Below are 24,085 nucleotides of genomic sequence, written 5' to 3' on the forward strand. Positions count from 1 at the left end.
CTAGCAGTAGTAACTCAATTAAAAAAAATGCATATGCAATTACGACCTACAAAACAATTGCACTGAGATCTCCCTTCTAACTAATGCTTTGTCCCGGCTTATACATACAAATTTGCCCCCAAATTTTCTAGTAATACCTAACCTTAACAAATAAAAATGCAACTACCACTAATTTTGCATCACAAACCCACATCGATTTCGCAAAAATAGCCTTCAAATACCACGCAAAATATGTCATTACTTGGGTGCAAAAACATCGAATACCGACGCTAAACACACCTACCCCAAAAAACCCTAGGTCCTCAAATAAAATCGCAATGAATGAACACATCGGGGGGTTGCAGGTGCCTTCACCAGTTGATGACGTCGACGAGAAGCACCCATGCGTGGAGACAACGATGGCACCGGGAGTGGAGAAGATGACATCGCAACTGGCGCTAACTCCCACCGCGGAATCCCATGAACCCACGCGAATCCCCACCACCGAATTCCGGTGCGTGAGAAATAGCTCTGATGGGAGACGGAGAGGGCGACGAGGAGGCGGTAGCACGATGAGTTTGGCGGCTGCTTGCGATGGCAATGAGCAAAAAATCAATCCGGTGATGGTGAGGATGATGGAGTCGGCGAGAGCAAAATGGGCAAGAACGAAATGGGAAAAGATAAAAAGGGGACAGTTATGGAAGATGAAAAAAGGAACGGTTACAGACGCCCATGTCCGCAGCGAGTTGGCTGGCGTACGGGGAGAAAACAGCAGGCTCGCTGAGTGGCTAGGCGTAACATGAACTACAGTTATACCTAGACACATAATATACATACAGTGGATGTGGGCGAGCCCGTTGTGTATACACATATACATAATATATATATATATATATACACACACACACACACACGGTGAGACTATTTTACGCCTATCGCAGTTGCTATTCGCACTGCTCACATCCTCTAGTTACAACTAAAAACATTGTGAGTTATAACTTGTTAGGTAGACCAGTTACAACTTCACATCCAAAAATACATAATTGCAACACGAGAAGCTAACACTGTGAGTTACAACTTGTTATTCGCACTGCGCACATCTCTTAGTTACAACTTGAAACACTGTGAGTTATAACTTGTTAGATAGACCAGTTATAACTTTATGTCCATAAATGCATAATTGCAACACGAGAAGCTAACACTGTGAGTTACAACTTGTTATGCGCACTGCGTACATCCTCTAGTTACAACCCGAAACACTGTGAGTTACAACTTATAAGGTGTACGCAGACATGAACTATAGCGAGCATATCTGCAGAATATACATACAGTGTTTATATATATATATATATATATATATATATATATATATATATATATATATATATATATATATATATAATGAATAAAAACAAAGCAGTACTCGTCCACAAGACGAAATAATAAGGTGCTAACATTTTATTATAGCATGACTGCTTGCAGAAAACCCTGATGACATGACACAGTTCATTTGCATCTTCTGGATGCAGGAAAACAGCCAGTTATGAAAACCAACGATGTAGACAACATGAATATACAGGTACAGAAACAAGGTTCTTGGCAGGCTATCCAGTAAAGAAATCGATGGTGTGTAGAACAAAGCATGATATCAGTACATAGAATCTAGTACAGGTGCAATTAATAAACCAAATGACATGTAAATAAAATACAACACTGACAAAGAAAGTAAAACAATGACATCCTACACAGACAAGCAGCTAGATGATGATTTACATATAACTCGCACCAGCGGTGCATACGAAAACAATTTGGTCCTTTCTTATGCCTAATTAGTTCTCACATATGAGAATTAACAGTTTCCAACTTCATGGTTTATTGCCTCTAAGAATGGCTCTCGTACGGCAGGAAATAATATGACCCATTCGCAGATCGAGAGCTTATGATATCACCATAAACATAATGTTTATAAAAATTGATATCTTTGTTGAATCAAAGGACTTGCTCAGTTGCTGCTGTCTTGCGGGATCTTGGCCTTGCTACAACGTGCAAATGGGGGCACAGAGGCCTTGGTGCCCTAGTTTCCATGTCGAATCCTCGCACGCAGACAAACCCTGCATTGCATTTTTAGTCTTCACTAAGGAAGCAACAAAGATGTATGAAGGGTACAGACAATGGGTGCGAATACTCAAAAGAACATATAAACATTGTCAAACCTTTTCTTCTGTGTGTGTGTTTTCTTGGGGGTGGGGGTGCACTTCTTATAAGATCGATACTAAATGTATAACTCAACAACAGCCTTTGTCCCAAATTAGGTAGACTAGAGATGAAACTCATAAGATCTAACTAAGAAGATGATGTGAAAATAATAATGATAATAAAGGTACTAGTAATAGTAATAAAATAAAGTAATAAAGGTATAAGGAGACTAATGCATAAGTTATGATTCTGATACATAGATTGCTAACTTTCACACGCTTCTATCCATGGATTAGTTCTTTAAGGATATTTCATGCTTTTAAGTATCTCTTTACAGATTTTCTTTACTGATTGTATAACTCAATTGAACTAAAATAATATTGAGATTCCAGCAGCACAGGCCGGAGGGCCAAACAAAGAATAGCTGTCTTCGGTCAGTTATTTTGCTAAAAAAGTCATAGTTAAGTTGAAACCTAGAAATTGATTCAGTCCATGACCTTTCTGCATTTTGAAAGATAAGTTTACTAATAAACACATATCGATTCTTCCACCACTTTTCATTAGTTCATTTCTCCGTTCATATTAGCAATCTAGTTCATTAGCCATAATTATTCCGTCATTCCAAGATACCTCCACTATTCTAAGGTTATCGTAAAACATAGACCAGCTCCAGATCAATCATATAGCCAACACGAAATGTTTTCTTCAATACTGAATAGTCACCTCGTGACAATCAGGAGTCTTCTATAACTATTGAGACACTGTGAACTACCAAACTGTGATTGGATCTATTATGGTCAAGAATTCTGGTCGTATATATCACAGGATCTGCATTCTGAAAACCGTTTGATGACAAGAGGCAAGAAGATGTTTCATCAGAATAGCATGCGTGACAGAACAAATGAAAGGTCTTGTTCATACCTCTCCAGAAGCACTGTTGTATTTCTTCTGTTGTTAGACCTACGTAATAAAAAATAATTGTTGTTGGTGCTATTAACAGATAATATTTCTTTGAATTGTTTGTGCAAGGGTGACAACCTTTGAATATGGTAGGTACTGAAGTCCCAAAGAAGACCATGCGCCTTTGTAAGTTCCATAACTGCTTCCTTTCGACATGTATGGGGTTGTGGCTGGATTCGTGGTCAGCAAATACCTGCACGTACAGATTCATGAAGTCTGAAATTGTCTAGTCTATACAGATTGGAGACTTACAAGCAGCACTTGTCTACCCTTTTATTTTGAAAAAGAAGAAAGATGTACACAATATATGTAGCTCAGCATACCTCATTAACTTGAAAATAGGTGCCATTAAGTGGGAAGCTGCCCCTCATAGCTGTTCGACAAGGAACCTATTCATGTTCCAGTAAAACTTAAATGTGGTATGCAATTTCTCAAACCAACAGCAGCAGCAACAGCCTTTCCCAAACCAACAATGCATTATTTATATTACTAAGATCTATTTCTACTATCTAGCCAACAATAAATTTTGTTGGAGGTGAGGATTATAAATTATTAAATACGAGTTTTGTATCTCTACTTTGAACCAAGCTGTAGGTAAATAAAACTAAGGGACAATTTGCTCAGTAGAACCAAGTGATAGCTCGATTGGTAGAGCCTCCAGTTAAGAGGCCATCGACTTGGGCTCGAACCCGAGTACTCGTAGATAGTGCGAGTACCTTTTTAAAGGGTTCGGTACTCCCTCCTCTTAAGGCAAAGCCAAGGAGACATCTTCTCCCCATGGTCAAATCTTTTTTTGTGTGTGTGCGCGCTACTGAGCAATTTGACCAGAAAACTAAACAGTTGATTCCCCTAAACCATATTATGATATTCATGATTGCTAGGTTATATGGCTGCTTTACCAGGATTGTGCCTCTGACATATCTAGATTGGTTTTCTTGTTCCGCAATACAATTGTGACACATCTCATTATTGCATAAGCCGCTTTCCATTTGAAAGTCACAGCATGGTTTTGGTGCCTTGCTTATTTCCTTTATTTCACCTGCACAATAGTCACAAAATTAGTGAAAATCACTTGTATGTGTACTCATGCGTTCTCAAAGAAAATAAGCTTGCCTGGTGTCCATATGGCCAATAAGTACGGACTTGGATCATCAGGTTCCCGTTGGTCAAGTCCTAGCTGTAATCATTTGTCGAATCAGGAACTGTAGCTTGAAATGCTTAAAAGAAAAATGGCAGCATCTCACCTGCTGTATAAGAGGATGTGAATCTGGAAGTTCGTATCTGCAAGCACAGAAATTGCATTTAAAAAACTAAATGTTATCTTGATGAATGGCATTATTTATATGTTTAAGGTAAAGCAAAAGAGCAACATTACTGGTGAAAACGCCACAGGTAAACATTAAAGCTTCGAAAAAATACCAGATGTAGTGGAAAGCATGCTCTATATCTTTTCAAAATATCAAATTTAAATTTGGATCGCATTTGTGAGGTGCAAAAGAAAAATACTTAGTCTTGCATCTCGCAAATGCGATATAGTTCAATCTTGAACTTGCTCATACATATTAGAACATGCTCCACCCGAAAAATTGTTAACTTTTGAAGAATTTTTACGGAATATTCCTCGATTGATTTTCATGCATTTTCACCTGATATTTACACAAACAAAAATCTGCTTGCCACTTACACATAGTGTTCTGTTCGAAGCCTATGCACATTCTTTAGTTTAGGTACAGGAATTGAAGCTGCTTCAGTGCTAATAGCAACCAATGCTTTTGCAATATCATCAGAATGGAGTTCCGTATTGCTTTCTTTAATGCAATTTTCCAAGTTCTGTGCAAAAGCTTCCATGTTAAGCCTTATTGTTGGGATTTCACCGTCTTCATAAAAATCTTCAATATCATTTCCCATTGTTTCTGGACATTCTTCCTCTCTTGGACTTGCTGGCTCCTCGATTATTGGCTCTGAGTTCATAGGAAGAAAATCCCTTGCATGGATACTCCCCTCAAGGCGAGGCAGATCAGTTGAATTCGGATTGTGCATGCTGCTATTTGGGAAAGCAAATTGGTTGCTTGACTTCACTAAGCATTTCTCCTGAGGAGCAGGAAGTGCAAGCCTTGCACTTCATTGCAAAAGCAATCAGAAAAAGAAAGAAACAGTCAATATGAAGAGGTAAACAGAATTAAAGCTCCTAGACAAGATCCACCAAAAAGCGAAATATGTTTGAGCTGCACAAAAAGATTGATATGTTTGTGTAGTCTGTGCATAAGGAGCTACTATTACTGAAGAAGTACAGCAAGTGGGACAGCGGACAATACTTTGCAAAGGCACTTGCAAAATGCTTGCACTCACTCCTCATCGGGCATGCATTGCAATTTGGCTTGCTTTTCGTACAAAAGACCTGCATGGTTGATTGGAAGAAATCTTTTACTCATCTACAAATATGAAAGCAACAAGTGGGATTCAAGTGTAAGACAAAAAAGGAAAATCTAAGAAATTTTATGAGAGAAATAGAAATATCTACACCCCTTATTTTGATTGAGCCAGATTATCTGTACATTAACTAGAGATAGAGTTGTATAACAAATACAAGTACACATTAATCATAAGCATTAGAGTTTTATAGCAAATACAACTCAATTTTCCATCAAAGGCACTAGACTTATATAACGACTACAACTGTAAAGTAAATTCACATTTGGCCAATGCTTGGGCTATTTGGCTTGTTTCAAAACAACAATGCTCATGACGTACCTTTCCAAAAGTAATCATTTGATAATGTAGCTCATACCTGTGAAATTGTGATAATTGTCAATTATTACTTGTTCTTATTTATACATGATATACAAATATTGCAATTTGCATGGGTTCACAAAAACTAGTAAGAAAATATGCATACTTTTACGCAAATGTTTATGTAACTCACAGTGTTTGTTGATCAAGTTTACACAGACGAGGCCAGAGGTACTTTTGTATAGTCTCCAAGACAGGATATCTTTGACAAGGTGAAAAGAAAGTGGTGAAATCAGATTTTAACCAAAAAGTAAAAAACACATAAATGAAATAAATGGTATGGGCAATGCAGTACACTTACAGCTCCAGGAGATGTAACTGTAGAGATTCAGGAAGGGGTTGAATGGGCACCCATCCCAGTCTTACACATATGCGGCCAACATTAGTGTCAACCTGAGTGGTCAAAGCAGTGCTGTGTAAATATTAAATTTACTACAGGCAAATTAAATATTCCAATGGAAACTTACTGGGAAGGCAAGATGATGTAGTGTGAGAAGACGAACACACTCAACACTTTTAAGCCCCAGTCCACGTATACTTAGCAGGTAATCCCTGACAATAAACCAAATATGTTTTAATAGAAACACTTTTCACTTGTGAACTATATGAGGCTCATATGAATGTGTGAATTTTTCTAAGGAATCCTTCACTGCTATAGTCTACATTACAACTTGAAAGCTTTTGTGTACTAGTAATAAACTTGGCATTTCACAGAACTTCTGTGGTTAGTGCACATGGCTGATTTTAGACACTAATTTCCAATGCTAACTTTAACATGTTGCACTTCTTGCTCCATTTAATTTGTTCACACACTTAAATGATGGTCAACTAGTCATTTCCAGCACTGGAAAATGTCATCACCAAGGGATGAGTAAATACAGAGTATCTTACTTTGCTGAGTCTGGGGGAATATCTCTTAACCACTCAAGATCAATGCTCCCATGATCTCTGACCAAACGGTTCAGGAAACTCTGTAAAACCATCAACTTTACCGTTAGGCCTATAGGAACTGCGATGAAACTTCGTAGTGCTACAGTAGATAACCTCTTTATGGTTAAGTTATCTCTATAATAGAGCCTTACGAAAGAAGACAAAAAAAAAGACTTTTGACAAAAACATCAAGTTCATATAAAACCTTTTAACTGTTCAAACCTAGGGTTAAAGAACTATTATTAACTCTATCATGCAGCCTTCTGAGCAAAAACAAAAGGTCATATATCAACCAAACATAAGCAGTGCATATAAATCATAGTTAATCCTAGTAACTATTCAGCTATTACCTGGATTCGCTCTGCTAGAACATTATTCATTCCCCTTTCCCGAATGGCATGAGAAATTCTTTGCACGTCTGCGCACCTTACTGCTTCCCAATCTACAGAGTCTTTTCTTTCAAAACTTCTTTCTTTCATGTTGCCTTCACAACAAGACCATCTTCGCAATGTATCCCAGTCAAAATTCTCAGTATTCTTTTTACTCGTGGTTCTTCTTTTCTTTGGCCTTGATGCTTGTGCTGCTGTATCTGGTACTCCATTATAGGAAGTAAAACCAGATTTCAAAGTACATTCATCTTGTTTTCTTGTTGCTTCTGCTGTCATTTCACCAGTGACAAAGAGTGATTCATGCTCCTGCAAGTCTGATGCTTCGAAAGTAGTCCTTTTGTCATGGTGTAACTTTACTGCATGGTTATCAAGTTTTGTGAAGTTAAATAAGCAGTTAATGGACAAGCATTGCATTTTAATTAAAATTATAGAAGAGATGCATGCTAACCAGGAAGCTCTGTGCTTTTTTTTGGAGAGTTCAGAGTGGCGCCAGAAGTCTTATTACCATTCATTTCTGCCACATGAGAATCAAATGGCATGAAATCAGGATTTTTCTTCTCGATTGTGCCATCTTTTAAGTTCGGTGATGCAGAACCTGAAGAACTGCGGGGAGATGTCGAAGAAACATTTGGCCCATTTCTCAAATGCAATTGCTGAGGATCAACGATCGAGATAAATGGCATTGTGAAACTAGAAGGAATCCCAGGTTTACCGATACCATCATCATTTATTGCTGCTGTTTTGAGACTCTGGCATTCAATTTCACTGGTTGTGGCGCCATTTCCTGTTAATGGTTTTCCATGACCAATATTGCTTTCCAGCTGCTGATAAGCTGCAGCAGAATCACCAACAACAAAATTTCTAGGTATCCCAGAACTCAAAGATAATCTTGATTGAAGATTTTCTGAAATTACACTTTGAGAGGCTGAAATCTCGTTCTGGAATTGTATCTGTTGCAGGACTCCTGTAGACGCAGCTAATTCTACCGAGGAGAAATCTGGAAATTGCTCACTGGTTGTGGCGCCATTTCCGGTTAATGGTTTTCCATGACCAATATTGCTTTCCAGCTGCTGATAAGCTGCAGCAGAATCACCAACAACAAAATTTCTAGGTATCCCAGAACTCAAAGATAATCTTGATTGAAGATTTTCTGAAATTACACTTTGAGAAGCTGAAATCTCGTTCTGGAATTGTATCTGTTGCAGGACTCCTGTAGACGCAGCTAATTCTACCGAGGAGAAATCTGGAAATTGCTGTGCTTTATGTTCTATTCCAGTCCCTTGGTGATTGCAAACACTTGCATTTGCTGATTTGTCCTTTGGTTCCATGTGTATCTTCTCATAGACCATTGATAGCTCCTCACAACTCACTCCTAGATCAGGTCTGGCACCATCATGAAAAAGGTCAAACATACTTTTTTCTCCTAGTGCACTCGTGCTGATGGTTTGTTCATTGTCTTGGGTGGTAGTATCATCCTTACAATTGCTATTGACTGACCGTGACGGAAAACTTGAAGCAAGGGTCATATAGGCAGAGCTGTAGTTTGTCAAAATAGTAGTCATAAAGAGAGTTTTGTGCATAAGATCAATTCATTGTCTTTAAAGAAAAGTTCGCATGTGTGGGTGTGTTTAGGTTACTGTGTACGGGTTTTGTTGTTTGTTGTGAATTTTTCTTCTTTCTTAATGCAATGATACGCAGCTCTCATTCGAGAAAAAAAAAATTGTTGAAGCATAATGATTGTGAGTGCCATACCTTGAAAGATGATCAGCTACGTTCTGAGTGAGAAAGACTCCTACCACTGAGTCAACTACAGATCCTTTCCAAGGAGAAAAGCGCCTGTCTCCTGATAAACAAGTGGTTGAGACATTAGCCACAAGCTTCAACCATGGATTCAAGGCAATTGAAAGTTTTTAATAATAGACTTTGTGTTCTCGCGCTTCTTTTCATGTGTACTGTTATGGTCATACCCAGAACAAGATACGAATATACATGGTTGCTATCATATTTTTCCACTGGCATTAATGTAACATGAAAGTTTCCTGCATTGTAGACATTTTTTATGAAGAAGAAGGCCAGAGGTTAGCTCCTCAAACTGCAAACTTTGGATGCTACCTACTAAGTTGGTACAAGAGATAACCAAAGTTTTGAGCGGCTGATCACTTGCCAAAGATGAGCTCAAAAGTTATTCGTATATTCAGAAGTACATAATTGCAATATGAGAAGCTAACAAGTTATAATCAATTATAATTAATATATATAAGAACCGGAGTTACGTTTTATATTGTACTATGATTACAATTATGTTTCTTAGGTTGTACATCATTAGGCAAGGAATTCGTTAGGAGTTACATTCATCCATAACGCAATTGCAACTCAAATTTTTTTATGTACGTCTAATTGTAACTCCATGTCTCGTGCGCACGTGCACACACACACATATATATATAAGCTCTATGTAATATCATCAGAGTATAAGGGGTTCTATGCATATTATCACCATGTATATATACTGGCACAGGACCTTCAGGGAATACAAGTTTTCATTTCTAATATAGTATCAGAGCTAGGTTTTCCCTAGGGACGCAACAACTCATCCCGCCGCCGCCGTCGGCCTTGCCCGACCGACCGAAGCTTGTGAACATCTATTCTTAACAGAACAAATTCTAGTCAAAAAAAAAAAAAAGAAAGAAAGAAGTTTGCAGCAGCACACCACTTCTTTTGTGCTCTTGTCATCGACCGCCGCTTCTCTTTTGCGCTCTCGCCAACACTTGCCGCTACTTGTTTGCATGTTTGCAGTTGCTCACCGCTTCTTTTGCACTCTTACCGTCGACCATCGCTTCACTTTTGTGCTCTCGCCATCGTTTGACACCTCTTCATGATGTCATCGAGCATTGTTTCTGTTCCTTGATGCTTGGTGATCTATGATGGTGCCAACTACCGGGACTTCGCGCATCATATGCGCATTCACATGCAGGCATCTTTGGGATGTTCTCTCTTGCGACATTCCTTGTTTGCCTTCTCCTGAGCTTCATGTGCCACCATCTGTCGACAAAGGAGACAAAACAACTATTGACATCATCACCGCTGCCTATAAGAAGGTTGTCTCTGCCTATCAGGAAGTTTTGGTGTTGTACCGTGATAGATTGTCTAACTGTGCTCAATGGATGGATGATGATGCTTGTGCTGCGTCTATTTTGGTTACTAGTGTGAAGCCCAGGATTTCTTCTGAGATTGTTAGTTCTCTACTGCCTTTCAGATGTGGACTTATCTTTATCAGACCTATGAGCCTTCTGGGGATGCTCTATATCTATCTATTGTTCGCTAGGAGCAGTCTACTCAGCAGGGTGATGCCACAGTTGATGTGTTCTATTCTCAGATATCAGTTGTGTGGCGTCAGTTGAACTCTCTTTGTGTTACTGGTTGCTTCTCCTGTCAGTGTTGCTTGGATCTGCGCGCTGAACGGGATTTTTGACGCCTCTACGAGTTCCTGACTCACCTTCATTTGGAGTTTGAGCAGCGTCGTGCTCAGCTATTTGCACAACATCCCAATGTCACGCTTGTGGAGGCTCTTACGGAGCTGTGCTTGGAGGAGAATCGTCTATGTGGTTCTGGATTGTCGTTGCTTCCCTTAGTGTTGGCTGCTTGTCCACCTGCTACGCCTACGTCTTCGTCTCCACCGTCGCCTGCTCCTCATGCAACTCCTTCACCTTCTGTGGTCTCTTCAGGTGGTGATGGTCGCCCTCACTGCACCTACTGTAGCAAGGAGGGCCATGTTGAAGCAAACTGCTACCAGAAGAAGCATCTTCGACATTCCTCTAGTGCTTCTACCTCAACTACCTCTTCGATCGACACTTAGCGGGAGATTGTGACGCTGCTTCGCCACCTGGTTGCTACCTCTGGCTCTGCACCGATAGGTTTTGCTAGTTCTGCTACTCCCTCTTTTGCCACTAAGAGACCACCTTCGACGAAGTCAGATATTTCACCTTGGTTTCTTGACTCTTGGGTATCTTTTCATATTCTGATTCTTTCACTTTATCTCCGCTTCATTCTCTTGTTTCTCCTCTTCATGTCGTTACAGCTGATGATATTTCTTTTTTTGTTACTGAAAGGGGCACCCTTAGCACTTCTTCTTTTAGCGTTCCTTCTGTTGCACGTGTTCCCCAACTCACCATGTAGCTCATGTCAGCTGGTCAGCTTACTGATAATGGTTGTTGTGTTATTCTAGACTTTGTCTCTTGCTGTGTTTAGAATCATCACACTTGTGCTCTAGTTGGTACTAACCCCTGGTGCCATGATTGTCAACATCTATAGGAGCTTGACTGACTTTGTCTTCCTTCTGTTGCCGCCGCTGGTCTTTCTGCTTCCTCGACTATTGGCTTCTTCCAGCAATGGCATCATTGTCTTGGTCATATTTGTGGGTCGCATCTATCTTCATTAGTTTGTCAAGGTCTTTTAGGGTTTGTCTCAGAAGATGCATCTTTAAATTGTTAGGGTTGTAATCTTAGTAAACAGCTTCAGCTTCCTTATCCTCATAGTGGATCAGTCTCAACGTCCTTTTGGTATTGTTCACTCAAATGTTTAGGATCTGGCTCCATTCATTCAAAAGGGGTCATAGCTACTATACAACAACAACAACAACCTTTGTCTCAAGCAAGTTGTGATATGCTAGAGATGAAACCCACAAGATCCAACTAAAAAGATGATGAGAAAACAATATGAGAAAAGAGATCATAGCTACTATATTATCTTTATAGATGATTTCTCTTGCCACACTTTATTTCATGTCTTCTCGTAGTGAGATGTTATCTATATACAAGTATTTTTGCCACTATAATTTGCACTCAGTTTGGCACTCACATTCGTGCCTTTCATACTAATTCAACTGGCGAATTTTTTTCTGGACATCTTCGTTCCTTTTTTGCTAAACAAGGTACGTTGTCTCAGTTCTCCTGTTCTGGAGCTCATGCTTAGAATGGTGTTGATGAGAGCAAGCATCATTTTCTCCTTAAGATAGCTCACGCGCTTATCATTGCATCCTCATTTTTGAGCTGAGGCAGTCTTCACTGCAACATACTTGGTCAATATTTAACCATCTTCTACTCTCAAGGGTGGGATTCTTTTTTAGCATCTATGTGGACGTCTTCCTAACTACTCTTATCTTTGTTTTTTTGATGTGTTTGTTACGTTCTTCTCGACCCCCATGAACGTACTAAATTGACCGCTCAATCTGTTGAATGTGTTTTTTTTTGTTACAATGCCAAGCATAAGGGTTATTGGTGTTGGGACCCTGTTGCTCGTCAAATGCATATTTCTCAGGATGTTACTTTTGATGAGTCTCTTCCTTTCTATCCTCGTACCTCTTCTTCCACTTCTTCAGCTTCCTTAGTCAAGCCACTGTCTTTTCTCACCTTTACTGCAACACCCATCATTGTTCTTTCTTCTCTTTTCCGGCCACCATTGGTGTCCTATCCTGTTGTGCCTTCTTTGATGCCATCCACGCCCTTGGCTCTCACCTCACATGCTTCTCATCCTTCTGGCCTTGTTGAGCATTTTCCTTTTCACTACACTCCTCGTTCTCGTGTTGTCTCTCATCCTGTTGTGCTACCTTTTGATGAGTCATCTCCTTCTGATGATTCAGTTCCTCCATCTTCCCCTCGCTATTCTCTTCGTGATCGTCATTTGATTCGACCTCCTAATCATTTTGGTTTTGCTAGTGTTGTTCATGCCGAGCCGTCTTCTTATCGTGAAGCTATTGCTCATCAGGAATGGCAACATGCAATGGCAGAGGAACTTGTTACTCTTGAGTGCACTAACACGTGGGATCTTGTTCCTCTTCCTCCACATGTTCGTCCTATTACATGCAAGTGGGTCTATAAGGCTAATACCCACTCTGATGTTTCACTTGAACGCTACAAGACTAGTCTTGTCGCCCGTGGTTTCCAGCAGGAGCATGGTCGAGACTATGATGAGACTTCTGCTCTGTTGGCTCACATGACCACAATACGCACTCTTCTTGTTGTTGCCTCTGTGCGTCAATGGTCTATCTCCTAGCTTGATATCAAGAATGACTTTCTTAATGGTGAGTTGCGAGGGCATAGTTTGTCATCTCCGTTGCTCTCTTTATGGCCTTAAAAGCCCCTCGAGCCTGGTTTGAGTGCTTTTCTTCTGTGATCATTGTTGTTGTTTTTTCTGCTAGTGCTCATGATCCTATACTCTTTGTTCACACTTCATCTTGTGGTCAGACTCTTCTTCTCTTGTATGTTAATGACATGATCATTACAGGAAATGATTATGAGTTTATTGCTTTTGTGAAGGCTCGTCTTAATGACCATGTCATCTTCATTACTTTCTTGGGATTGAAATTTCTTTTACTTCTGAGAGCTTTTTTCTATCCCAAGAGAAGTGTATTCATGATCTTCTTCACCGTCCGTCTCTCATTGATGAGCGCACTATTGAGACTATCATGGAGCTAAACCTTCAACTTCAGTCCACTAATTGTGAGCTTCTTACGGATCCCACTCGCTACCATCATCTAGTTGAGTCTTGTTTATCTTGGTAACACTCATCCTGATATTTTTCATGTAGTGCACATCCTCAGTCAGTTCATTTCTACTCCCACTCAGGTCCACTATAGTCATTTCCTGCGTGTTTTGCGCTATCTTCGTGAGACTACTCTTGTCATCTCTTCTTTCCATGCTTCAACTCTTTACAACTTTGTGCTTATTGTGATGCTACTTGGGCTAGTAATTCTTTTGATCGCCGGTCTATTTTTGTCTACTGTGTTTTCCTTAGTTGTTCTCTTATTGCTTGGAAGACTAAAAAGCAAACCGCATTTTCTCGTTCTAGTGTAGAGGATGAGTTGCGAGCCATGGCGTTGTTGAAAGTGAAGCTCAGTTGGTTATGCTGGTTACTTGACGATTTTGATGTTTCTTCTCCTGCACCTACTCCTCTAAACTCAAACAGTACATGTGCTATCAGTATTGCTCGGGGTTCGGTGTTGATGCTTCTTACACACGAACACATGTTAAAGATGTGGTGATTGATTTTCAGTATGTTTCTTCCGAACTTCAGTTGGTTGATTTCTTCATGAAGGCACAAAGTACAGCTTATCACAGGTTCTATCTCTCTAAACTCAGTGTGGTTAATCCCCCATGAGTTTGAGGGAGAGAGGTGTAATATATAATCTATTCTGCAGGTGCACACTATTAATCTATTTTGCAGGTATCCTCACTGTAGTTCATATCTACGTACACCCTCAGTTATAATCCGCGAGATAGAGAGTTACAACTAAACGTAAATAAAAAAAATGAGTTGCAATTTATGGATGAACATTGTTGTTATTTTTTTCTGCTAGTGCTCATGATCCTACGCTCTTTGTTCACACTTTGCCTTGTGATCGGACTCTTCTTCTCTTGTATGTTAATGACATGATCATTACAGGAGATGATTATAAGTTTATTGCTTTTGTGAAGGATCGTCTCAATGAGACGTTTCTTATGTACAATCTTAGTCATCTTCATTACTGCTTGGGATTGAAATTTCTTTTACTTCTGAGAGCTGTTTTCTATCCCAAAAGAAGTGTATTCATGATCTTCTTTATCGTGCGTCTCTCATTGATGAGCGCACTGTTGAGACTCTTATGGAGCTAAACCTTTAGCCTCGGTCCACTAATTGTGAGCTTCTTACGGATCCCACTCGCTACCGTCATCTAGTTGAGTCTTGTTTGTCTTGGTGTCACTCGTCCTGGTATTTTTCATGCAGCGCACATCCTCAGTCAGTTCGTTTCTATTCCCACTCAGGTCCACTATAGTCATTTCGTGTGTGTTTTGTGTTATCTTCGTGGGACTACTCTTGTCGTCTCTTCTTTCCATACTCTAACTCTTTACAACTTTGTACTTATTCTGATGCTACTTGGGCTAGTAATTCTTCTGATCGCCAGTCTATTTCTATCTACTATGTTTTCCTTAGTTCTCTTATTGCTTGGAAGACTAAAAAGCAAACCGCATTTTTCTTGTTTTAGTGCAGAGGCTGAGTTGCGAGCCATGACGTTGTTGAAAATGAAGCTCAGTTGGTTACGCTGGTTACTTGATGATTTTGATGTTTTTTCTCCTGCACCTACTCCTTTAAACTTAGACAGTACATGTGCTATCAGTATTGCTCAGGATCCAGTGAAGCATGAGCTCACTAAGCATATCGATGTTGATGCTTCTTACACACGAACACAGGTTAAAGATGTGGTGATTACATTTCAGTATGTTCCTTCCAAACTTCAGTTGTTGATTTCTTTACTAATGCACAGAGTACAGCTTATCACAAGTTTTATCTCTCTAAACTCAATGTGGTTAATCCCCCATTAGTTTGAGGGAGAGAGGTGTAATATATAATCTATTCTGCAGGTACAAACTATTAATCTATTTTGCAGGTATTCTCACTGTAGTTCATGTCTACGCACACCCTTGGTTACAATCCGTGAGACAGAGAGTTACAACTAGACGTAAATCAAAGAAAAAATTGAGTTGCAATTTATGGATGAACGTAACTCCTAATGATATACAACATAAGGAACATGATTGTAATCGTAGTACAATCTAAAACGTATCTCCGGTCTTTATATATATTAATTGTAACTTGTTAGCTTCTCGTATTGCAATTATATATTTCTGTATGCGCGGTTATAGCTGATCTACCTAGCGGATTGCAACTAACAGCTTTTTGAGTTGTAACTATAAGTGTGCACACTGGTAAACTATAGTGCATCTAGGCACAAAATTGACTCGCCGTATATCACATGTACATGTATATATATTGGCCTAGCGCCTTCAAGAAACCAATTCTTTTTGGCTGGCAGGCTCTCGAGAATTTTTTAAATTAGGTTATTCAATATTGGGGAGTCTGAAAATATTTCAAGGACTACGTAAACCAATTCTTTTTGGCTGGCAGGCTCTCGAGACATGTGTTAGTAGTAGAAAAGGAAACTGCATATTATAGCCGTTCAAAATTATTCGGTACCTTGAACAAGTCGCATGCGTGCTATAAATGAATTAGCACGACCTTGAAAAACTTCTCTTTCTTGCTGCCACCATCTCTCCTTCTCAACATCATTCCCATCTACAGGCTCAGCTGCTTTCCCCATCAAAAGGTTCCAAACTCTTGTTGTCTCGAAATCCAAGTCAACCTTAGCTCGAGGGCGCTGCCTTTTGACTAACTGCAAGGGTCTCTCGTAAGGAACCACCACCCTACCACCATATGGGACAAGAGCATTTGATAGACAATCTGTTCCTCCAAAAGAAATAACAGCAGGTGTGGTCTGAGATAAATGCATCTCAGTTTGCACCTGCTCAGTGTTCAAATCAAGATGTTTCAGCTTTGATGCAACTACTTGAAGGTAATCCATATATGGTACTGTTGATGTATTTGCTGAGCTCCCTTCCGGTACTTTGCAATGAATATCAAGGTTGATTCTTTTATTGTCCATGGTCTGTGGTGAAGATTTTTGAAAAGCCTCTTCTGATATTTTTGATCCATTAGATTCACCATAAAATATGCTTCCAGCTGATAGCCTGTTTTTCAGCTCCATATTTGGTTGAATGGAATTGGGACAGTGCGGCCATGCCTTTTGTGAACGTTTCTTGGTCATAAACTTAATGTATGAACTTTCATACAGAGCATCCGTGCATGCCGGTGGCAGTCTTGTTGATGCTTGTAAAGTGTTTTTCTCAAGATCCGTAATAGAAACGAAGGAATTTCTGCGGATTCGGGCCGATCTCTTCTTTTTAATCCCACCAGCTTGGCAAAATGCTACCATCTCAACTGCCGTACTCAAGATTATTGAGTCCCGTGTAGCAGTTAGGGACGACTCACCATCGTTAAGGTGTCTATGGTTCTCCACTGTCGACACTTCACTAATCTGACTTCTTGTGGAGTCCATTTCAGGTAAATACCTAGCTGAGCAAACAAAACCATCTGTAGAACAGTTTAATTCCAATTCTTTTTTGTTCCCTTCTATAACGGTCATCCCCGCCCTTTCTTCGATACACAATCCGGGGTTACTTGTGGTATCAGGTTCGCGAGTTCTTCCCACATTATCCTGTTCCCTTGCTCGTTCGCAACTAAAAGAGCCAGAAGTTGCATTTGAAACTTCTTGTGTAGGTTTTGGTGTGACCTCTGGCAAGTGTATGTACTCATCTAACAATTTGTTCAGTTTGAGACTCATGCCAAAAGCTAATCCTCCAGGTGAATTTTCCATATCTACTTGCAGTCCATGTCCAATCTGCACTTCTGATTCAGTCACTGAGCAGAAAGAATTTTGGCCATGAACAGGTTTCTCATAGTTGTGGCAGTGTGAGTTGGCTGTCGATGAATGGTCTCCCTGTATTCCTTGTTCCTCGGATTCGAATCGCAGACTTCTTCGAACTGATGCACTTCTGCTTCTATCAGCAATTTCTGATCCTCCAGAGATTGATTGATCACTAAAAGGCCCAGAACACTTCTCCAGAGAGCTGAGATTTCTTTTCTTCCGGACATAACTTCTCTTGACTTTCTGATTCGGAGATTTTCCATCTGTTGTTGAATGTACAGATTTTTGCACTTTGTTTTGCCTGTCCTCTCGGATTACCTTTGGTCTATGCTTTTTCCTCCGAGTCTTCAGTTTTCGTGCTGGGGTTTCCTCATTCATGAATGTTTCAGTTTTCTCAGCAGCCGCAATCTGCATCTCTATCTCAGTTAGTGTTTTCTCCCTGAGTACAGCTGGTGTTGACAAAGGTGTGTGCTCAATCTGATTTATTTGTGTCTTGGACCTTTTTTGCATCGGCTGATACATATGCATGTTGTCATCACTGGATCCTTCAGCAAGAGGGGCAGTTGATTCTTGAGACTGCCGAACCAGTGTTTCCAAGGTATTTGCAGGAATTACTGAGTCCAAATAACTGCGGCTGTCACAAAAATCAATTGTCGCTAATCCTTGCAGTCGGCTAGCTTCTGTTACATTTCCAGTCTTGGATGTTTCATCATCTAAACCATTCAGCCGAAGATGTATAGGTCCATGCTCAGACTTGTATTTATCTGGAGTGGCTTGTTGTGAAGGATCCATTGCCATATTACCTGCAACTATGTTCGATGTTCTTCCATGTAACAAGAAATTACTCCCAGCAAGCTGAATAGAAGCTCCTTCTTCAGAATCTGTAAACAGCAGACAAAGGCGTTCGGTAAATTCATAATGTATGATGATTCAGCCACAAAGCTGAACTAACATGACACCTCGAAAGAAAAACATACCCTCTGAAACACCAGGCAGGGCAGGGGCTGGCATGCAACTATTGGATAGTGGCATCTGCGGCCTCGACCCCCTTCCCGTCAGCCGCCTATGGAACACTAAGATACTAATAGGCACCTGCGTGCATCCCGCAGGCACATTCCAGGATGGCTGGATGGAGGGGCCAGCGTGTTCAGCTGCGAGGCTCATCGGACTCGACAAAGCAGCTTGTGGAGCAAAACTCTCGTGCATGGTATTCAGGACAGACGTGGAGCATGCAGAGGATAAGGTCGGCGAGGTGATCGGGCTGCTGTCGCCTGCTGCGACTGTACCAGCAAGATTTTGGCAGCCTAAGTTGGGACCCCCAGCGCTCAGGAACAGAGGCCTATTGCCAGAGAAGTTCGGATCACCTCTCTCTGCCGACATGCCCGGGCCACCAAATTATCCTGGTTCTCAGCAGGAGCTGCCAGCAAGTTAGGGTAAACTTTTGCTGACTCCACAACCTGCACAAAGAACAAGATTACATCAGAAAAGGCATAAATAAAACCAATGAACAAAACGAAATGGGGCTAAAACCTCCCTAAACCCTTGCAAAAGAATTGCACAAAAAACACTTGTACAAAGTTTGGTCAACTCCCCTTGCATCTGATAATCGATGTTACAGTACTCCAATCAAAATCATATTACTGAAAGAAAAACGCAGCCAAGGTGAGATCAGCATCTTATTCCAGCTGGTTGCCTGGGGGGGGGGGGGACGGAGGGGCATTAAATCCCACACAAGAAAAGGCAAGAAGATAAGGCCCCTTTCAGATGCTTGTTCCAGTAAAATGCTGAATTTTAGGTGCAATAACCAAATTGTCCTTGTCAACAAATGGGGAAAAGAACCTCCTTTGGTGAAAATCTCGAATTTCAACTGCTATCCCTCCAGAGGCAGGCACCAGTTGAACCAGAAAAAAATTGCAAAGTAAATTTACCTCTATCAGTACTTCACCACGCAGCATACAAATCCGCAAAAAACTAGATGGATCCGATAAAAGATTTTGATTTGGTTTGTGCTGGCGGCAAAGAAAGGGAAGAACAGAAGAAAACAAACTCTTAGAACAATCCCATCCAATGAAGACAGCGTTTCTTACCAACAAAAGAAGAAATCGATCCAAGTACACTCCAGTCCAATAGATATGAAGCGGAGGAGGGGGGCCACGGGAGAAAAACTCCTCAGAGGCAGTGGCGTTGCTTCGCTTCGGTGGAGGTAGAGAGGGTCTGACAATGGTGCGAGGCGGGGCAAACAGGCCTGGGAGCAGGGAGGACGCGACGCCGCAAGGGGAAGGGGAAGAAGAGTGCCGGCGAGCCGGGAGGAAGCGCCGGAGAAGGGAAAGGGGCAGAAGAGGGCCGACGAGCCGGGGGGGGGGGGGGGCGGAGCACCGCCGTGAGGCGAAGGGGACAGGAAAGTAGGATGATTTCGGAACGGGGTGACGGTGTAGTTTTTAAAAAGAACGCTGTTAGCGCCCAACGTCCTTTCCGAGCGCTGGCGTTACTATCGGAGTCTATGGAACGTCCGATCTTCATAACTGAAAATGTTGTCAGTCATCCGATCCCTCTCATCTAAGCCGCAACAAAAGACCACAACGGCTAGTAGCGGTACGTGGCGGTGCATAGATGTTTAGCGACTAACTTGAACTTTAATAAGTCTCACTAGCGAAAATCCCCGTTCGAAAATCAGGACCGCTAAGTAACACAATAAGAGATGTTTAAATTTAGAAGGCAAATTTCAAGTTTCGAAATGAAACCTTTTATTTGAAAGATGTGTCTCAAGAACGTTTGAAAGGTATGTCTCAGGAAAGTTTAAGATAGGTTTCAGGCAAACTTAGAACAGTGCCAACAAAATTTAACATATGATTAAAGTTTAGTTATGTCCAAATGGCTCACAATGAGGTAATTACCATGTGATGATTCCCCCGATAAGAGCCTAAGACCAACATGAGACATGACCCTTGGCTCAAGGGCAGACCGCTTTGCCAAAAATAGGGTTGGACAAAAAAGTTCGAGACTTATGAATTAGCTTAGGCTTGTAGAGGCTTGAATCGGCTTAGCTCAGCTCGTTATCCAAACGAGCTGAGCTCGAGCCACCTTGATAGCTCGTTTTTTAATCAAGCCGAGCTAACTCGCGAGTTGGCATGTGCCCTTGCCTAGTGTTTGTAACAACCTCCTACCTTCTCCGAAAGCAGCGCCTCCTTTTTATCCTCCTTGGTTTCCTCGTTCCTCCCCGGCCCCTCCCTCACCCCACATCCCTCCTTCGCCTCCACCTCCAATGCACTCGCCACCGTCACCACCAGAATCCCTCGTGGTAGCGCTCCTCCGTTTCCGCCGCTAGCGTGCACCACCTCCCCGTTGGTGTCCGCAAGCCCTCCCTGCGCATCGTTGTCACTGGGGGCATGGGGTTCATCGGTAGCCACCTCGTAGACAAGATCCTCACATGTAGGGGCAGCGTCATCGTCGTCGACAACTTCTTCATGGGCCATAAGGACAACATCGCACACCACCTCGGCAACCCGTGATTTGAGTTCATCCGCCACGATCCCACAACATCGTTAAGCCCATCCTCATCGAGGTCGACCAGATCTACCACCTCGCCTGCCCCGCAGGTTGCATCCCCCATGGGTCTCATCGATCTCATCTCCCTCCCCCATCCCTACTCCCCATCCCCAACCCCATGCTACAACTCCATCGTCACTCGCGCCATGGAGGTTGTCATCGCTCACATCGTGGAGGTCACCATCACCACTCGCCCGCACCATGGAGGTCGTAGCCCCATGTTGTGTCGCTTGCCACCGCCCAGGTCGTGTCGTGGAGGCCGTCGCCACCCACGCCGTGCAGACCATCGCCGCCTGTGAGCCCTCGCCTTTGGCAAGCTCGCGAGCCCTCATGAGCTGGCTTGAGCCAGCAACTGAGCCGAGCCAGCATTTTAGCTCGGTTTGCAAACCAAACCGAGCCATCATTCCACTGAGCTTTCACGAGCCGAGCCAAAAGTCAAGCACTTAGTTACAGGTGGTAGTTACTACCTTGGTCTTTTTAGATAATAGAATAAGATTATCTCAGCACTTGTATCAGAAGATGCACATAACCGTACTACATTCATCTTTTTATTTATCATTTAGAACATCAACATGGTATTCAATACGTGCCTTTGACCATTGTTTTTTTATAAGCAGTTATTATTGAGATTGTTGAAAATATAATCATTCAAAAGTATTTTCTATGATGACTACTAATATCACTTTTATGTGATAAATATTAATAAATTTGTATATATTAGTGGTCAAAGTTTCTAAAATTTAACTGTACACATCCCTAAACATCATCTATTTAAGAACAGATCAAGAGAGTATCAATTAAACATAGCTAACAATCATACTTAGCCTATAAATAGATGGTTTGCATGACATAAGGAACAAGAACCCCAGGTGCATTCATTTCATTCACAACTCACGTGTAACACTCTTCATTTGTACGCATCACTCCTAATAAAAAGGCAGGTAAATTTTTCCCTTAGTCTATACTTTACTTAGTGGAAGATCCAGAGCTATTAAGTATAGGGATTCTCCCTTTTCTTTTTCTTTCTCTTCTCTTCTTCTCCTCTTTTTCTCTTCTTCCTTCTTCTTCTCTTTTCTTCTTTTTTCTCTTTCATATCCAAAAATTGAGGGGGGGGGGGGGGTAGGATGCTCCCAAGTGCTCCCGAGACAGGGGTTGAGCCCCCTCTCCCCTATGGATTCATCGTTGCTTTTACTCTTTCTCATTCATGGATAATACTGTCAAATATCTAACTATGGGGTATATACATATAAGGAGTATGCTATATACGGACGCGGTATACCGTGTGTATACTTAACAACTCTGGATATTACAGAACCGAAATCTACAGTACCTGATACTCTCGGAACCTAGAAGGTGTATATTATTAAGGTCTCGATTGCTCAACTCAAGAAGATTAGTTCTATAACAGATTTATCTACTTGGGCGATAAAAAGAACTCCCTATCAACTATAAATGGATAGAAGGCGGTACATCATCTCTATATAAGGTGAGGACCTAGATCCCCCAGGAGAAGCTCTTTTTTCTGGCTACTCGAGACAAGCATCAAGACCTTGACGTAGGAGGAACTTGACGACTTTAGCCCTAGGTTAGATTAATCCTATCTACTCCTTGTAATAGGTTAGCCACATTGCATGTTCTCGGGTGAATACATATACATAATCATCCACACAGGACATAGGTATTACTCCAACCGGAGGTCCGAACCTATATGCATCGCGTGTGCCTCGTTCCATGTTCGATCTCTGATCCATGAAGGTAACCCTATTATTTTCTGGACACATTGTTAGGAATAAATCCTCGACAGTTGGCGCACCAAGTAGGGGTCTTCTGCTTTTCAGGATTGACTATGTCTCGAGTGCACATCGGTACTAGATTCTCCGACGAGGACTTCTATAACCACTTTGGGTCAACATCGATCACTCTCGAATCACCCCTAGCCAGGTCAGAGATCACGTTCGGAACTATGATATTCCGCTAGGACCATCAAGGTGAACTGATCCTCATCGGTATTATTGAGTCTAAACTATTGGACATATACCGCGAGGTGGGACATCTCAAGTGGGATCCCAAGAAACCCAATGTTCTCCAATGCATGAACACTGGTAGCAACGAGGGTGGCAACGATGACTCCAATGCTAGCCAGAGCAGCTAAATAGATTGATTCGTGTTCATGGCCAGGGGAGCTGGTACCCCACCTGCTGACCCAATGGCGATAGATCCAAACGTCATGGTAAACAATGGCATGAAAATCTCCGATTATACAGCGATGGTAGTCACCCCTCAAGGTACCAATGTTCCAACAATATACCACTGAAAACATCCAAAGGTGGAGCCTTACATGTCCTTGACATAACTCTCCATCGATGGATCGCAGAAAGTCAAATACCTCCTGGTCTTCAACAACGACTTCCAGTGGGCACACCTCCACCGTCAGCATCAAGGGACGAGCTCCCCTAGAATAGCAACAACGGAGCAGCATCGTCTCGACCCTAGCCAAGTCTAGGCAGCGATGTTTTCAGCACTCCGCATGCTAAAATCCAGGGAGCCCATCTAATTCTAAGATCTCTTCCGGATTTGGATCCGACAAATCCTTTAACCCATATGGTTAACCAAGTCAGGACCTTACTTGATGCGGCCCAAATCTAAGCCATTCGAGCAAATAATCCTAACAACTCTAGGCGCCCTAGCCAGCAAGGCGCCGGCTCGAGGAGCCACAGACGAGAGTATCACTGAGTCGAGGGATCCCAAGCCGGAAGCTCAGGTGATCGAGCCTGAGTACCACTTTATGGGTCAAACTGTAACTGCCTTATCCATAGGGGTAGAAACTAGGAAGACTTGGGGAATCGTATTCCTCATAATTGGCACGATCTACGTATAGTGATAAACAATCATCATGAGGAACACCGCAAGGATGACCGTCGTCATTACGATCACAGATCTCTAGGATGAGATGCTCGACGTGACTCCCCTGCTCGAAAGAATAGGTGTGATAGTCCTC

General features: G+C 41.7%; 1 protein-coding gene across 2 annotated transcripts; it reads right to left on the reverse strand.

Moving 5' to 3' along the window:
- Positions 1 to 1,737: 1,737 nt before the first annotated feature.
- On the reverse strand, positions 1,738 to 19,910 carry LOC133884693 (protein ROS1C-like). 2 transcript variants are annotated; one of them, XR_009903157.1, is made up of 21 exons: positions 19,629 to 19,910; positions 18,519 to 18,998; positions 16,254 to 18,422; positions 8,997 to 9,087; positions 7,693 to 8,780; positions 7,206 to 7,600; positions 6,817 to 6,896; positions 6,393 to 6,477; positions 6,227 to 6,318; positions 6,059 to 6,127; positions 5,887 to 5,923; positions 5,451 to 5,533; positions 4,820 to 5,254; positions 4,380 to 4,416; positions 4,249 to 4,312; positions 4,035 to 4,174; positions 3,459 to 3,524; positions 3,214 to 3,328; positions 3,097 to 3,135; positions 2,899 to 3,010; positions 1,961 to 2,090 (listed from the first exon to the last, which is right to left on the reverse strand). XR_009903157.1 is itself a non-coding variant. In XM_062324205.1 (20 exons), exons 2-20 carry the CDS (start codon positions 18,919 to 18,921, stop codon positions 1,969 to 1,971), a joined length of 5,610 nt encoding a protein of 1,869 aa, XP_062180189.1. In that variant the 5' UTR covers positions 18,922 to 18,998; positions 19,629 to 19,910; the 3' UTR covers positions 1,738 to 1,968. The 2 variants fall into 2 exon arrangements, 1 of the variants encoding a protein (XP_062180189.1); XM_062324205.1 differs by lacking the exon at positions 2,899 to 3,010 and having other exon boundaries at positions 1,738 to 2,090.
- Between the last annotated feature and the right edge of the window lie 4,175 nt (positions 19,911 to 24,085).

This window comes from Phragmites australis, chromosome 11, assembly GCF_958298935.1.
Source record: "Phragmites australis chromosome 11, lpPhrAust1.1, whole genome shotgun sequence".
Classification (NCBI taxonomy): Eukaryota; Viridiplantae; Streptophyta; class Magnoliopsida; order Poales; family Poaceae; genus Phragmites; species Phragmites australis.

Bases quoted from the DNA above. Each gene is read 5' to 3' on its own strand.
- LOC133884693 (XM_062324205.1), bottom strand. From the start codon at position 18,921: ATGTCGGCAGAGAGAGGTGATCCGAACTTCTCTGGCAATAGGCCTCTG. The intron at 9,088-16,253 runs GTACCGAATAAT...CTTGTTTATCAG, and splicing joins ACGCATGCGACTTGTTCAAG to GAGACAGGCGCTTTTCTCCT. The intron at 7,601-7,692 runs GTTAGCATGCAT...ATAACCATGCAG, and splicing joins AAAAAGCACAGAGCTTCCTG to TAAAGTTACACCATGACAAA.